The sequence below is a fragment of the Meleagris gallopavo genome, chromosome 2, assembly GCF_905368555.1.
Source record: "Meleagris gallopavo chromosome 2, MGAL_WU_HG_1.1, whole genome shotgun sequence".
Taxonomy (NCBI): domain Eukaryota; kingdom Metazoa; phylum Chordata; class Aves; order Galliformes; family Phasianidae; genus Meleagris; species Meleagris gallopavo.
The window spans coordinates 22,223,869-22,241,260 of NC_139405.1; the positions used below are offsets into that span (position 1 = coordinate 22,223,869).

Here is a 17,392-nt window from a genome sequence, read left to right on the forward strand (position 1 = left end):
CATTATAATAAAAAAAAATATACAGTGCCTTTTTGTCATCTTTGAAGAGAGTAACAAAACACAGCAAACCTATTATCCTGATTAAGTTTTACCAGTGAAGAAGAGATCCATTATGAAATTAGCTCATCTGCTGAAAGAACATTCCTATACAGACAGGTATTTAAATGCCTTTCTCTTGGCCACATTACTAAGAGTTCTTGAGATGATGAAAAAGAATTCTTGTTAAACAACTTAATCCCAATTCATTTTCACCCTTTAGTCTGAATTCCCAAGAGCTGCTAACACTTTGGCACTGTCATATGAATGGCTGGAGCACCTTCTGCCTGCTGCCCATCCGTTAGCTCTCACTGAGACACCACGTCTTTCCCCAACAAACTCAGGGTTTGCTTTTCATGCTCAGAGATCCTCTTGAAATGTTGACAAAAAAGGATTTTTAAGAAACATCTTATTTGGTTTCAACACTAGACAGTGTTGAAACCAAAACAAACAAGAGTTTTAAATTTTCATTTCCCCAGGCAAGGTAATTAGATGACACTGGTGAATTCTTGGGAAATACTTGCAATGCTGAGATCACATGCACTCAAGGAACAAAATAAAATGTACAACATTCTATAAGACAGCATCTTTTCTTATTTCAGGTATGTCAAAAATTAAAAACAAGCAAACAAATGCCAGATGAGATATTCGATTTCTAATAGTAACCAGGAGTGCCCACAGGAATGAACCAGGCTCAGAGACTGGCTTGCTATCACCAATTCTGTTTTGTGCTAGAAGACATCTCTCTGCCTCAGTCAGAGCCAGCAGTTGCTCCAGCAATTATAGCTTTAGTATCAGTGAACATGCATCAAGAAAAGGGCAGATGCTGATTACAGGGCTTGCCCATTCATGGCAACTCACTGTATTTGGAGCCACTCTGGGATAAATGGCTTTGCAGAGCCCTGCCATGAACTGCACCAAGGAATTGTTCAGAATAATATAAAAAGAGGGCAAAGGAGGAGTTTTAAAGATGACAAAATCCTACACCTGGTTCACCACAGTTCTACAATCAAGCAGGGCAATAGCCGAGCTGTGGGAACATCACAGCACAAGAGTAGGAAGGAGCACTTGGGAATGGCAACTCCTTTAAACCAGTGCAGAGACAGAGGCTCCTGTACCAACAAACCCCAGTCGGCAGGTGCTGCCTCCTGGCAGAATTTCCAGCCTTGGCTTAAAGGTTCCCTACTACAGCACGTGAACTTGTGCCAGGGCAGAACAACCTCCTGCATGAGCATTCCAAGGACAATCTCACTTAAAATGTGTGACTGCATAGAAGAGCACCTTCAGAAGCAGTAAGGAGGATATTTCTTTGTTAGTTTGGAAATCAGTGAATTAGCACTGGTAATCAACATAAAATATGTACAATTTGCCCACACATTTCAAATTTCAAAGCATACTGCTCTTTGGAACAAAGCAGATAAGCAACAAAAATCATGAGGGTCTCCAACTACAATTTGGCCATATTTCCAACACACTGCCTTGCTGTTAGCTTCACTGGGGGCAGAGAACTCCTCGCTAAGGCTTTGGAATGCAACTCTTGCTGTTTCTTTAAACAGTCACTGCGCTGCACCAACTTATCTCCCTAAGTAGCTATACCACTCCCTAAGTAGCTATACCACTTTAGCTTCCTTGGAGGCCAGTTACTCATCTAGGCTAAGCACATCCGGAGCAGGAAGAAAATGCCTTAATCCTGTTTCATGTGCTTGCTTTTATACACACATCCACAATTCTCCCACACGCAACAGGAATCTTCATTTGCTGCTCTGGCTGCCCTTGCTGCACAGCTGCAGATGTCCACGAGGAGGATTTGGCTTCTGCTCTTCTTGTGTGTTACAGTGGAGATACTTCACAGAAATCCTAAATTAAAAGGTAAAGCAAGAAACCACGTGGATTTATTTGCACATCTGCTGAATGATTTCAGGACTTCAATTAATGACGTTAAGTTCACAGTCTCTGAGAAATACAGGAATCAAGAACGTGATAAAAATTGGCTAAAATTAAGTGCCTGTGCATTTACTTGAGGGAATTTATTTTACGTTAGTGTGATTATTAAAAAAAAAAAAGAGGCAGCACCAGAACACTTCCCTGGTATGCATGAACAACCATTGGTCTATGAAATAGCACTGGCCTTCATACCCAGGCACAATTTTTTATTTCAATTAAAGGAAAAAGTTTCCTTTAATAACAGAACAAGAGTTTGCTCTACCAGAAAATGAAATGAAGCAATTCGAGGGGTGTTTATCAAACCACCAATCTTTACTGACCAGTAATTTTTTCAATATATAACGACTCTTGATTTTCTTTATATACAGAAGAAACCTTGCAATCCGTGCTTTCTTGAATGACAGCCTCTGTTTCTTGTTGGACAGAAACCTGAACACAAAAAGTAATACTGTATGAACAGAATACTTAGCAAAAGTGACCAAAAAGTTTAAAACGCTTTTTAGAAGTAACATCAAAAGATACATTAGGAGTAAAATCCAGGTCCATCCGATCCTCTTGCCACTTATTCATTTTCTCCTGTAACAAAGAGGTGCACATTTTTCTTGGACTGTAGCATTTGAGCAGTGCGATCGATGCCAACCACTGCAGCCAATTTCTGAGCATCGTACTTGGAGTAGAGCACAGTGCATGTCCAAGTAGCATCCACTCTGTTGTCAGTGGCCTTCATCATGTTACACAACTCACTGTAGAAGTGGGAGTAGGTTGGTAACTCATAGAAAATGAGGTTCCGAATGCCTTTTATTGTGTACCTGTAGCAGGAGGGCAGAAGAGTAACTTTGTTGCCAATTTTTATGAAGTGTACATGTTAAAACATCAATCCTATCTCAGCTTATCCATTTCAATGCTGTGGCTCAACTCTGCAAACCCTGCATCTTGGATTAAACTTGCCACAAATGTGGAATTAAGGGAGGTCAAATGCTGCCAGGCATCACGACTTCCTCTGAAGTACCAGCCACTATCAGTCTCTGCAGTATTCAGCCTCTTCGGCTAAGATCTTAAGTGAAGCCTGATCACTTTGGCTTCATAATCAAGTTTCACATCCATGAAACTTTTTCTATTTGCCTCAACATCTTCAGCTAATATAAGAAAAAAATGTTCAATCAGGAGCTTCCCAATGGCTCCTGTCAAGATGCAGCAAATTTTCCAGGTGCCTCAGCATGCTATACTGCCTTATCTAACTAATTATACACCCTTTCCCAGAATTTTATGTAGTTACAGTGGCACAGGTGAATGCCTGTAAAGAGCACAATTAATCCAATTTCACAGGATATATAATTCCATCCTGACATCAGTGGACTTGGCAGCACTTGCCTCCTGTATACAGTCCCATGTACTCCAAAGCATTCAGAGCTCTGCAAGGGAACTATGGCAACATGCAAAAGTTTTAAATTAAATTTTTTTAAGAAAAAAAAGAAGTCCTCAGCGAGATCCAATAGGTTCAAAAAGCAGTGAAGCCCACCTGTGATTAAGGCCACTGTACTTTCAGAACAGTACACATGCAACTCAGAGGAAAACTCAGCCCACAATTTACCTTTTGTAGAAGTGGAAGCGCTCGGTGAGCAGTAAGAACTGCTTCTCTCCCTTGAGGAAGGACCGCCTCGCTCTGCAGATGCTGGCCTTTTTAGTGTATTCACAAATGTGAGTAAAATTCAGCTCCTCTTTCTTGAAGTAATTTCGAAGTCGCACATAGTCAAAATATGATGGAACATAAATGAGTGTGTGTGACATGATGGCATCGCGGTACTCAGGCAAAACATTGTCGATGAAAAACTGAAACCTAAGTTAAGAGAACATGTATGTTTTAATCAGAATAATACCTGGCTTCCATGACCTCAGACATGGAATATCATCAGACACAACAGACTACTGAAGGTTTTAACTACACTTTTCCTTCTTTAACTTCTTAGGATTTCTACACCGGTAGGAGATAAAGGGTTAAGGCTTCACCAGTTCCACACAGATATCACAGAGATTGGTATTGTTTTCCTACGTTTCATTATCCAGTGTCTCCAGCAAGGAGAAATTTAGCATTCTTCTGACTCTGTGCGGGGCCTAGCCCACACCAGAAGACTAATGAAGACTTCTACTGCGAAATCCCACTGGCCCTATGTTCTGTAGGAAGCAGTACACTCCACTAAATCTGAAATTGCAGTCACAAGGGCATAGCAAAATAGTCTGGAACACAGAGTACCTCGTATCTATTACAGAAGTTAAATTTTCAGCTTCTATCCTCCGGAAAACGTGAGGGAGCTGGACCACAACACGGCTAATGGAGCCACTCAGCGGCACGTTGCGGACAGCCACCTGCAGGAACAAAACAGGATGATTTAAGGAAGCAGCATCTCAAAGGTAGCCACTCTCCAGGCAGCCTTCTGCCAACAGCACACACCTGCAAGCTGTGCTAAAGGCTTACATATAACTTATACGCACCAAATTAAGAGAAAACAAAACCTGACTACCGTCTTGAAACAAAAGAATCAAATAAGCACTGCTGCAAAAAGAGCAGCTCTCTGTGCCTTTGGCACAGCATTTGAGATCATCATGCAGCATTGCGGAGATCCAGACAGAAACATTTAGGGTAATAGAAATTACTGCCACACAGATGCTTCTACAACTGAATTATGGAATTTTTCCACGCTGGCTTCTCTGTTCCTCTCTCCCTTCATTATGCCTAAAGAAGGCCTTAGCTCTGACATGAACTCACCTGCCCCGTGTAATTGAAGCAGTGCTTGTTGAAGATAGCGTTAATCTGGGGATCTTGAAGAGCGCTGAACAGCAGCGTCTGGCGGTAGTACTTGGACCAGTTATTGAGGTTTGGCATTCGCACTCGGGAAAAGTCTACCCCATGGGAATCCAAAGGCAGCAGGTTAATGTGCTTCATCAGGTGCTACACAGAGACAGAAACACACTGTTGCAGACTGACAGAATTGCACCCAGACTGCAAAGAGCATTAAGTACAGCGAGAAAGTGGACAAGGGAGAGCGAGATAGCACAGAATGTAACAGCAGTGATCGCCCAAGACACAGCTGCCTGGGATTTATTGACCCCATCAAGAGTAATTGACCTAATTTCATTCCACAGGACTCAAAACTGCCATCTCCTCAGTCATTAGTAACAGCAGCCTTTGCTTCTAATCCTCTCCCATGGGGAAGCCTAATGCATTTGTTTGTATATACTGACGTCAGCAGGTCCAAGGTTTCTGAGCTAGAAGCAGCTGAACTGCTGTTCCCATTGCATGCAGGGGCAGCATGGAGGCAAGTCAAGAAGTCCACCTGATTTTGGCCTCACTGAACAATGCTTAGGACCGGTACTGCTGTTGCTGCACCACAGACAGATGCACTCAAACAACAACAACAACAACAACAACAACAACAACAACAACAACAAAGGAAAAACGGGCTCTGGGACACCCAAAGAGCATCATGTAGGCTCATAAGCCTTCCCCAGGACTTCCCAGGAAATAGGACACATCTGGGCTCATTCAAAACATACAGTAATTGCAGGCTGCCAAAATGATAGGCTCAGATTCCTCAAAGGTGTTTCTGTATTAAATACACAAACAAAAACAACCCCAAACTTTCAAGCTTGAAAACTTCTATTAACCTACAGCCACCAAACATGGGTATTACCAAATACTGTTTGCAATCCTAAAACTTTATTCATTATACATGCAGGATAAATCAGTTTCACTTAGGGCATGACTAATGCTTGGCATCTCTACTGTCAGTAGCAACAAGCATCAGTGCCCACTGCTTTCTGGAGGAACCTCAGTGAGGTTGGATAAATTCCTCACACAGCTGTGATCTGAGATGCTGTGCAGTCAGACAAGTGGCAGATTTTCTCCCAGAGGTGATTAAAGGAACAATCACCATCTCATTCCTCATTCTGCAAAATAAAATAAAATAAAATAAAATAAAAGCCCTCCCCCCCCACCAAAAAAAAGGAAAAAAAGCCAATCAACCAAAAATAAAAAAACCCAACCCCACAACCAAACTATGATGAAATACAGTAGTAAAGCACAAAATCATAGAATCATAGAATGGCCTGGGTTGAAAAGAACATCAAAGATCATCTAGCTTCAAGCCCCTGCTATGTGCAGTCACCAACCATCAGACCAGGCTCTCCAGAGCCACATCCAGCCTGGCCTTGAATGTCTCCAGGATGGGCATCCACAACCTCCCTGGACAACCTGTTCCAGTGTGTCACCATCCTCTGTGTGGAAAAACTTCTACCTTATATCCAAATTCTAAGATTTACAGAGAACAGGTACTGAATACTACCAAAAGCTGCAGGAAAATTACTTGTTGTAAAAGGAAATAAATATTGGTGGATGAAAGAAAAGGGACAAATAAATGTCTAGAATAAAGTCAGTAAAAAATAGCAGAACCATTAATTCTTAAAAATAAGTTGTAATTAGATGAAGAAGACACAATGCAACACAAAAAATACGAAAACCGTACCAGAACATGTTCCCAGTTCTGCATTAGGTAAATGTCTGCCTGATCAATTATGAGCATTTCTATGGATGACAGAAAATCAAAGTCTCTCTTCTTCTCTCCCTCTGTGCCAATGATAGTCCTCATACCCAGGGGAGAGGCAATGATGATGTCTGATGAATAAAATGGCGCATACAATCTCATGCTCTTTTGAAGAATCGCAACGCCTGTCAGAACACAAATAGCATTTCTTAGTCAAGGTTAAGGATCAACCATTTTCTTCCAGAAGACTCTGTAACAGTAACTCCCTACATTTCTTCTCCCTTAGCACATGCTTGTGATTATAGCAGAACAAAAACAATCTGGCTGAAACTTCTTTTCCCTGACAATGTGCTTATCCACCCTTCCTCCATTTCTTAAACCTTTGGCAGATTTTCATTGTTAGAACTCTTTCAGCAGCTCTTTCTTTTCCCAGTTTTTTCATAGCTTGCATGATATTACTGAGCCAAAACGCATTTCTCTTGATTTACTGTTAAAATAAAAGAGAAGGAACGAGAGGCTAAAAAGACGAAAAAAAGCAGAAGTAGAAATGATTAACTACTCCTTTCACCCTCACCTCTAGGCTTTGGTCCATGTCATTATCTACTATAGTAACAGTTATTTCAATCTGTCATGAAAGATTTAGCATGGAACTCCTGAGCGCTGATTGCTTTCATTCACAGGGTCACAAGAGATGCTACTAAAACACCAAGGACAAGGTTGAGCATGTTACAAAGGCAGAAAGCATAGCCAGACCTACACTTCTGCCAGGGAAAGTGCTACCTGGTTTCTCAAGGACACGCTGCAGTGTCAACTAGCTTATGCATCACCTCTGATGATAAAGAGAGGAAAAGCAAAGAAGCAAAGGAGAAGGAGATTGTTACCTATAACTGTATGGACCCACAGTTTTCTGATTTTACAGTCTCGATTTGAACCACATTCAAACCACCCACTACAGGCTGTCCAACACAGGTGTCTCTTCAGCTTATTGCCCTGTCTGCCTGAAGCCAGCTACTATAAACACAGCTGAAGGCACATCAATAATTCCATAGGGACATTTCCTACTGGCTATTTTAACCCAATAATAAAATAATTAAAAAAAAAAAGGTTAAATTTCCAGGAAGACAGCACTTATCTCAAAACATGGTGGCATATAAATATTTTAGAAATTCTAAATGTATTTGGTTTAAAAGCACGAAAGGGTGGTTTTAGTAAGGCATAACAAACGTGCCCTAAATTAGGTCTTAGTGCTGAAGTAACAGGATGCAAAGCACATTAGGAAGGAATAATTATGCTGCTTCTATGATTTGCTTCTCCAATTAACAGCACCCAAAGTTTCTTCAACCATTTCTTCACACCTAGTAAATGGATCAAGGAGACTGCACTATGGGAGAGGATTGAAAGGCAAATTATTTTGCTACAAAATGTAAGATGTACTCAGCAAGACAGATAATCACTGGGGAAGCATGAAAGATTGAGTGGGAACAACTTGCATCTTCCACTCTATCATTAAACCTCTTGGGATGCCAATTTATCTTTCAAGGGACAATAATTTCAAGAATCTCTTATCTGCCAAGTTAAGTCAGAAAAAACTCATTGAGGCAGCTCCAGGAACCAAGCTAATTCTTTGCACACTTAGTTACTAAAACAGCTTGAAATTAGTACAAAATAGTCTTACATTTACTGTTTGTCCAACAGTCCTAATTGCTGGCCATTCCTTAGCGTTTAAGAAACCATGGGCAATACAGTAGAAAACTGCTTTGCTCAGTACTGAGCTTGAGTTTTGTTTTCACTGGTACTACTTCAAGATACACCATGAATATGCTAACTTGACCTGATATATATATATATTTTTAAATAACACAGGTGATTGTGCTGCACAATCAAGATTATCCTCTTTTAAACGAGGTGTGGGCAACCCTGCCACAATAAAGCAATCACTGCATTTTAAGGGACTCTGAACTTGGAGTGAAAATGTTTACTTTTATATTTTCTCTTCCTTTTTTTATGGCAAGGAATGGAATATTTTCAGAAATATTCATGATGCCACTGCAGACACAGCATAAATACCTCAGAGCCCTGAGTCTCACCAGCCCTGATGGCTCCCAGACATCAAGGAAGAACCTGTTAGATTGCCCCTCACTTCTTTATAAGCCGAAGTCACGTTCTGTAGGTCATTACCAATTCTGAAATGGTCATCAATGTTGCCAGCGAAGACGGCCTCATAATCTTCAGGTCTTTTCAGGTTGGGGGGCTTCTCGTCTGGGTCAGAGCCAAATTCCCCTTTGAAGCGCTTTTTATTACTTACATCTATTTTTCTTTTCTCATTCACTTCAAGAAGACTGATGAAAATGTGCACAATTCGCAAAGCGCATTCCCGGAAGGGCACTATCATCAGCACCTGCACAGATCAACAGTTACAACAGAACAACCCAGAAAACACAAATATCCACAGCTAAGAATGTTAAGTAATTGTTTTGTCTTTGAAGTGCCCACATTTGGGCCTCCCAGCAAACAAAACAAGCATCAGCTTTGAAACTGTGCAGCAGACAGCTGGCACAACGAGAGACAGGCTAATCCAAGTTGAATCTACCTGATTATCAACCAGTGGGTGTTGTGGATTATTGATATGAGCCCCAGTGCGATGATACTTTGGACTCTGTGGCCTAATAGCAAATGTCTTCCAGGCACAATCAAGAGATGTGGAAAGGCACATGGAATGTATCACGTAACAGCAGCAACAGAAATACCTCCCAGTAAACTACCAGGACATTTACACAGCCTGACCAGACCCCCAAAGCGTGCAGGAAATTGCATTACTGAAGTGCTCTCACCTTAGGTCTGGTGAGCCCCTGATCCCTGAAGTCGTCACTGTCAGTCCCTGGCTTTTGGTCTCGTTTTTTGGCATTGTTGCTGAGCACCTGGGCATTTGCCTTCAGAATGTGGTTCAAGGCATGTAAGCAGTAAGCATGCCGGATTTCTTCTCCATTTGTTAAAGCATTTCTCTCCGGATAGAACAAGTCCCTGTAGGTATTCATAATAGAGAAGAGCTCTCTTTGTAATGGGGTAAAAGAGGAATCACTTGGTTTGCTTGCCGAGGACAAGAAATGTTTATTCACTTTTGGCCAAGTGGATTCTAAAGGCTTGTGAAGATAAAGCTGTTTCATATTGAATTCTTTGTCTAGCTTTAAAGTTGTATGCTTCTCCAAAGTAGATGAAAAAATGAGCTGACCCAGCCTTGGCCACTGAAGGAAAAAAAAGCAAACAGAAAAGTCAAATGTACCAGGTCTAGTACAGCATAAAGCACATCACCACAGCTTGTTTAATCAGTGTCATGAAATTTGAACAGTTATCTTCTCATAATACAAGCTGAAACCTTTTTTTCAATATGCAATCTCTTAGCATCTAACTTCAGCTCACTAGGTCTGGATATATTTTGCAGTGATACTGTCACCATTTTGCAAATAAGAAAACTGATGTCATTTCTGCCAGTGCTGGAGTCCAACTACATTTACAGATCAGTCACACCTCTGCATGATTTTATGGGCAAAACCTTTCAATGTAATAAGAAAAAATTCTTGCCTTTAAGTCTCTTGTCACACAAGTCCCATTCTATTTCTGTAATGTGTCTGCATCAAATTAAGCAAAGATATGCCATACAATGCTTTAGGTGGCACTGGTATTTCTGACCATCATATTAAAAAAAAAAAAAAGAGAGAGAGAGAGAGAGATAGAAAAGGGAAAAAAAACCCATCCCAGCTAGTTCTCTAACTGTATAATCATTGGGTGACTTCCAAGGAAAGTCACCCAGCATATGGGTGACCAGAATGTGAGGCAATGCTCCAAAACAAAATCAGATGTGAAAAAGTTAAGCAAAAGTTTGTCTAAAAAGAATATTTTGAAAAACAGTATTGTTTCAAGTAATGAGGTGGATTCTTTCTCCCCACATATTGCTGCCAGTATTAACAAAAGTACTGAATTCCTTCTTAGCTGCTTGCAAGTATGTACAAAGAACAACCTTGAAACAAAAACACAAAAATGCATCACAAGCACTGCTGATACTTTCCGTGGCCACCCCAGGAGCTCAGCTGCAGTGCACCTCTCTGGCACACTGCTGCTACCACCCCAAGATCAGCCCTGCTTCCACCCAGTGCCAAGAATAGCACCAAACCTTGGATCTCGTGATTACAAAGCAAAAGGCTCTGATTTTCAGATGTGTCACCATACGCTGACATAACAGCAGACTTGATATCCCAACTCTCGCTCAGCATTAAGCAAAGAAGAAACACTTCAGCAACAATAGTGACAAAACCTTGGCAACTCCACAGTCAATACCTAATAAAGACTATGAAACTACTTCACTCGTATACAAAGATATTTTTATCCCAGGATCTTGAAGAACTCTGGCTTGCTACAGAACAACATTACCTTGCTTTGACTTGAAGTTTTAGAAAGCGTAGATATTTTTTCTACTTCTTTTTCTTCGAGTTCTTTGTCCATGTGCTGCTTGAAGGGATCTGTTTTAAAACAGAAATAACAAAGTCCTGAGAACTACTGTAGCTAATGGCAGAACCAAAAGTTTCAGAACAGATTTGCAAGCGATATGGACAGTTTTTCTGCTGGCCAACACTGCAGCTCAATCTAGCTACTTCAAAGCACTGGGAGACAAGAGAAAGGATGTCAAATTCTCTCTACAAAAACAGAACAGATTTGACAGATTGCCTAAAGAATTTTAAAAATAAAAAAGGAATGTGGGGAAAGAAAAACTAACTAAAAAGAAAGAAAAGCTAACTAAAGTACTCCAAGTTTAAACCACAAAACAAATGTTGGGCAGGGAAGCACCGTGCAGTAGAAAAGATCGGCAATGTTCTGCCTCAAGCTCTGACACTGATGAACATCAGTTAGTGCTTCCACTCCCTGCAGGTGAAGTGGGATGTCAACAGTAAAGATCTAAAGCTTAATGCCCTCAATTTGTGGTTCTGCTGAGGGCTTTGCATTGCTGGGCAGTGACATGAGCACAGTTAGTGATAAAGCAGAGTAAGACAAGAAGATCAGGAGACAGGTAGCAAGGATTGCCAGAACTGAGCAGAATTACGATTCATCTAATCAGCAATTCTTTTTGGAAAGGAAAGAGATGAGGAACTGTAAAATCATACTATATTCAGAGCCTGGTATGCACAATTAACATGCGAAGCTTATTTTGAAAACCAAACCCTGTATATTGCTTGCAGCAGTGTAACACTAAGGAAGAGCAATGAGAGGACACTAATGCCTGCCAAAGGATATCTAATCCACATAAAATTATCCAGCAGAAGTCCAGACATTTGCTAATCACGACACTTGAAAATACTGTCCCAGTAATGCACATGAGTAGGGTGTCATTCACTCTTCAGTAAATTTTACAGATTTCAGCAGCTGTAAAGTAAAGTCAAGGAATGATACGAAGCAGGGTCACTGACCCTGGAGGTGTCCAAGGAACATTTGGACGTTGTGTTGAGGGACATGGTTTAGCGAGAACTATTGGTGATCGGTGGGTGGTTGGACAGGGTGATCCTGTGGGTCCTTTCCAACCTTGGTGATTCTATAATTCTATGATTTTCAGCAATCCTAGTCACCCCGAGGATTCACTTTCTGCTGTCTTAGATGATTCATCTTCCATAATCAGTTATAAAGCCACTTCTATACGAATCCAGTGAAAAGTAGTGCATCGTTTATAGGTTGAACAAAGCTTTTAGGATACTTGGCATGCAGTTGGAGAGTGCTGGTTCTTATTAAAATGCAATGCCAACAGCCTAAGCAATATCCTCGTGGTAACAAGAATGAGCTGTTTCTTCTATCACATGGCCCTTTGATGCTTCCACACATTCCGTGTATCAACCAGGCTGCCTCCCAGATCTAATGTCAGCTGCTGCTCTAAGATGACAAGCCAGCATCACTAGGGATGCTACACACATATTCCTCGCTCTCAAAATACGCCATCTGATATTAAAACCACAGAGCATGAAATATGAATAGGAGCTCTGCAAGTGCCAACATGCGGCGTGTCACTGAAGGATCACACACCCGTGTGCACAGCTATTTGTATTACACATGGTGGGACGACTCCAGCACTGGAGCTCAGATTTCACCCATCAGTGCACTGCAGCACCAGCATGCTGGGCTACACCCTTAGAAGATACCACACAGACCCCCTTTTGATGCCTCCCTGTTCATGGCGAAGTCACACTCCTCTGCACATGCTTCAGAGTGCAGAGAGCCCCAAGCATTTGTCTAAATTATAAACTGCCATTAAAACAGAAGAACAAGATAACATTCTCTATGTATATTTCTAGTTTCCGCTAGTTTAGGCCTTAACCAGTTACAGCAGAAACCACGCACAAATCCCTGTCCACATGAGCTACAGGAAACAAACAGTTCAGCTGTATGCACGTGTTAACTTCAAATGTCCCTTATGTAACAGGCTCACACGTGGGCAACACAATAAATAGTGTAGCCAAAGAACTTGGCAGCTATATAGCATCTCATTAGAGAGTTTGATAATTTATGTGTTTACTCTCAAAAGGCAGATCACCAATGAACGTTAATTCTACGTTTTACCTTCTGAAAAGGCTTGTGAAGAATTGCTCTCTCTCTTGTCTGCATCGCAGTCTCCACTCTCCTCTTCTATGAAATTGGTTTCCAAGCTAAACTCAGCTTCATGTTTCACATCAGTAAACTCTTCAATTGCTCCATGATTTGGGTCACAGGAAGTTTCCACCCCATCAGCCTGCTCCTGGCCAAGTGCCTGTTCTGGTGGGTCTTTAGCTGTGACTTCTTAGAGAAAGAAACAGGTTATTTTCTCCTGGAAAAGCTACTACCAATAGCCACTTCTGGCTGCCTATGTCAAACACTTTTACATTACACTTTTTCCTTCAAAAATCTTACGCAAAAAAAATAAAAATAGGCCTTTTGTTTTACCTTTTTAAAAATTTTTTTATTATTATTATTTTTAAAAGCTATTGTTGTCTAATATGCCAAAAGTTAAATAATATAAAACGTAGTTTCCCTGAGAAAATTTAAGAAAAAATATATTCAGAGAATAAAAGTTTTAGCTTCCAAAGAATCTAAAGAACTGAGAAAACAAAGAGTCGACTCCTCCCTCCCAGAATTTCCTTGGGAACTTCATGAATGACGATGCTTCCTCATATGGGAGGAGGTTTCCTTAAAATTTAAACACTCTTTCCTCTGGTGTGAGGCAAATCTTTCTCTTTACTCAGCAGCAGCAGCCAAGCCAGATGCTGTGTGAGAGAACAGCTTGCGTCTCCCAGCAAGTGGGTGAGAACCCCTGGTATGCTGCTCCATGTGGATTCCTCCTGTGCTGCCACACAAACAACATCTGAGGAAGAAGCAGTAGGCTGGCAGCTGGGAGATGAGGGCAGCTACCCTTTGCCCTGCTAAATACCCCAGCAGCTGCTGCTCACACTCACAGAGTGGCAATAGAGCAACAGCCAGAAGAGCACCCAGCCAATCAGCCTGTCTGCACCAGGATCAGGGCTAAAAACAGACACTATTCAAACTTGCTAACTGTATGGGGCTGCTGAATCACGGCCTGAACCTTTGATTGATCACCTGACGCAAGCAATGAGTCAGCCATGGGAGCACAGGTGAAGGCAAATCACCCGTGCTGCAGGAAGGGGTGGAGCCTGGCTCCACCTCTCCTAGATCCATTTAAGAGCTGACTGCCAGTGGGGAAGGATCTCTCTGGAGATCTGCTCCATCAGGAGTTCATCTTGTGAGCCCAGGACAGGGTGAGTGACTTTCTCTCATTTCCTCCAATATAAATTATATTAGCCAAGCTCCTAGATATATATATATATACCATCTGTATATCCATTGATTAAACACTAACTGGACAATAATTACTAAAGCACAGCAAAAGAAACTACCTTCTTCTTGCTCTTGTAGACCATTCTGATCTTCTTCACCTCCAACAGCTTCTTTGGGCTCCTGGGACCCTTTGCTGTCCAGTTCTGCTTCACTTTCCTCAGCTTCTTCTGATTCACTTTCATCTTCCTCCTCCTCACTCTCAGACTCAGGAGATGCCTTCAGGGTAGCCAGAAGCTTGTGATAGACAGAGACTTGTTCCACCTCAGTCTCTGAATCGCTTTCTGCACTTGATTTATCAGAATTGTCAGACTAAATATGAAAACAATAACAACAGCAGCAGGCTATTAGACAGCAAGCGAACACCCTCAGCTCCAGCTCCCATACTACATTTTCTTCTTCCCATTCTACCCCTATGCAGATGCAATGAGATTTTCCCCAAATCTCTATCTTATGTGAACAGTTATATCGAACATTTCCACATAGATTCTGAAAGGACCTGGGCAGACTTAGGTCCAGATGCTTTGTTCTGCACCGATTTGACTCAGAGCATCACAAAGTTGGTTTCTTTCAGCCTCAGAGAACAAATCTGTCCTCATGACAAACAGGCCTTTGATATTCCTACAAAAACTATATGTAGAAGGGCATACATACTGAAAATGCTTTTGGCTCTCAAAAAGAGAAATGGAATAACCTTCAGCTGACCAAAGTTCACGAAGGAATCAGGTTTAGCTCAGCATCTAAAGCTCTAAGCTTCAAACAAGCCAGACTCCAAAAGTCAGGTCTGTCCCAGCCTTGCACAAACTAAGAACAACATGCCAGGTTACAGCCAACATCATAGCAAAACCAGGACTATAAGCACAGCACCATTTATTTCTTTCTTAGCTCCTTTCAGCACAATGCAAAAACTCAGTAAATACAACATTAATGCAAAAAAAAAAAAGTGCTAAAGGAAACAACTGAGCAGAGTCATTAATTACTTTCTCCACGCTAAACTTTGAAGTCTTGAATTGGTCTGATGATAAGGGAGGTTAACAAGCCCTAACTGAAAGAAAACTGAAGCACTGTAATTTGAAGACAGGAACGAGCATCAACATTTCTTCATTCAGCAGAGAACATATCATTCAGAGATACAGAGAGCATCTCATTCCCTAACTCAAGCACCACTGTGTATTAATAAAATAACTTAAAGCATGTCCTACTTTTTGCCATGGCTAAGTAACATTAAAAAAACAAGCAAGAATAGCAGTATTGTATCCTGTTTCTTCTGCTGTCTCTTGATATTGCAGTTACGAGTCTGACACTACACAGAACAATTTGGAATCACAAAGAAATCATTCATTTTTTCCTCCTAAAAGCAGGTTTTCTAAAAGGAACAACTGAATCTTCCTGAACAAGAAAGGCACAGTGTTCCACTTCACTGAACTATACAACAGGTAAAGTGAGGAAGAAATAAAAATATATTACCAGTTCACATATTTGAGTTGCTTCTGGTCTTCCAGAAACCCTGAAAAAAATCACCAAAATATCTTGCTGTCAGTGATATTATGCACAGGATAAACACAAATGAATTAGAGAAGAAATTGTTGAGCCTTAGAGCAGTTGAAAGAAAGCTTAAAGCCAGAGCATCACACAATTCTCCTTAAGGAAACAGAGTCAGGGCTCACCCTGACAGGCTACTCTCAGCTGGTGCTACAGCTTGTGTGTGGAGCCCAGGTGTGTATGATCATGAAGAGAAACATTTTAAAGCATTTCTGGCTTTAATCAGAATACCAAGTGTTAAAAAGAACCTGAGCACAAGGGCATAAATACCGGGAAAAGTCTTCTGAAAGTGCTGAGCTTTCTGCAGGACACCAGAACCTAGCAGGACTTGGAAAGAAATTCCCTCCTCTCCTCATAGGGGGCCAGCCTGAGCGACGTGAAGGAGGCCTGCAGGGAAACTGCAGGACTCACAGAGGCTGAGCAGAGCGTGAGGACTCGCTGGAACTGGCAAAGCAGCAGCCTGGCTCAGCACAACGTGCGTTTACATCTGTAAGCAGGACTCGGGGCACCCAGCCGTAACTCTTAGCTGGAGGAAAAGACGGAGCGGCGCGGCAGCTGAGGGCAGGGTCGGGCAGGAGCAGCAGCTCCCTCTGGCAGAGGCCTCACCCCAAGCGCAGGCATCGGTCCCGCCCGCCGCTCTCGGAAGGCAGCTCGTACAGCAGCCAGCCAGACGGGAGCCCACCTGTGGCACCGAGCGCTGCCCAGTGGAGCGGGAAAAGCGCATCAGTTCACCAGCTGGGGATTCTGCCAACGGGACGCTCTAACCCAACCCCTCCGAAAAGGCGCACGGCCTGGGCTCGGCACATAGGGCCGTGCGGAGGCGGCCCGCAGCGCTCACCGGTCGCACACGGGGTGCTGCTCCCCGAACTGCCGCAGGTGTTTCTTCTGCCGCTTGCTCAGGCCACGCGCCAGCTCCCTCCCGCCGCGCCGCTTCCCCATGCCGGCACCGCCGCGCTTTACGGCACGGCCGTCAGGGGCGGCTGTCGCAATGCCGCGTGGCGGCGCGCTGCGGGCGGCTGCCTCGCTCCCCTAAAGGCCGGCTGCATCTACAGCACCCAGACAGCAGAGATGCGTTCCGGGACGCTGCCAGTCTTCTCTATGGAGGAGGGACTCTCCCATGTGCTGTTAAGTTTTCATTGTATATATTTTATCGAAATAAATGTATCGTTCAGTCTCTTATCCAAGTGTAAGTTAACTTTAAATGGTTTTGCTGTGAGTTACTTAGGCAGCACAAGTTAAACCACAGATGGTAGAATTTTAATTCCCCTTTATTTCATATGCTCCATTTTGTTGTATATAATGAAGATGCAGACTGTTTAAGATACAAATCCCAAGTTACTCAGAAGACAAGGCAGTTCATTTCTTCCTGCAGCACAGCCCATGCTTGCCTATAGTTCTGTTTTCCACCCCATACATCACTCCCACAATACCTGGCACTTCCTGATGCGTTCCTGTTCTTTTCCTTACACAAA

General features: G+C 42.3%; 1 protein-coding gene across 3 annotated transcripts; it reads right to left on the reverse strand.

The window, feature by feature from the left end:
- Positions 1 to 607: 607 nt before the first annotated feature.
- On the reverse strand, positions 608 to 17,337 carry UTP25 (UTP25 small subunit processome component). 3 transcript variants are annotated; one of them, XR_014881965.1, is made up of 13 exons: positions 16,759 to 17,335; positions 15,846 to 15,885; positions 14,441 to 14,690; positions 13,113 to 13,328; positions 10,944 to 11,032; positions 9,350 to 9,760; positions 8,697 to 8,916; positions 6,501 to 6,703; positions 4,745 to 4,927; positions 4,232 to 4,344; positions 3,572 to 3,817; positions 2,301 to 2,789; positions 608 to 1,893 (listed from the first exon to the last, which is right to left on the reverse strand). XR_014881965.1 is itself a non-coding variant. In XM_085219322.1 (12 exons), exons 1-12 carry the CDS (start codon positions 16,857 to 16,859, stop codon positions 2,543 to 2,545), a joined length of 2,316 nt encoding a protein of 771 aa, XP_085075448.1. In that variant the 5' UTR covers positions 16,860 to 17,337; the 3' UTR covers positions 1,899 to 2,542. The 3 variants fall into 3 exon arrangements, 2 of the variants coding, with proteins under 2 accessions (XP_085075448.1, XP_003202613.2); XM_085219322.1 differs by lacking the exon at positions 608 to 1,893 and having other exon boundaries at positions 1,899 to 2,789; positions 13,113 to 13,325; positions 16,759 to 17,337; XM_003202565.5 differs by lacking the exon at positions 608 to 1,893 and having other exon boundaries at positions 1,899 to 2,789.
- Between the last annotated feature and the right edge of the window lie 55 nt (positions 17,338 to 17,392).

What these genes read in the sequence shown, in the direction of transcription:
- UTP25 (XM_003202565.5), bottom strand. Translation starts at nt 16,859, where the DNA reads ATGGGGAAGCGGCGCGGCGGGAGGGAGCTGGCGCGTGGCCTGAGCAAG. An exon ending in CAACTCAAATATGTGAACTG is followed by an intron (nt 14,691 to 15,845) that starts GTAATATATTTT and finishes TTTCATATTTAG; the next exon opens with TCTGACAATTCTGATAAATC. An exon ending in TTCACAAGCCTTTTCAGAAG is followed by an intron (nt 11,033 to 13,112) that starts GTAAAACGTAGA and finishes GTTTTAAAACAG; the next exon opens with ATCCCTTCAAGCAGCACATG.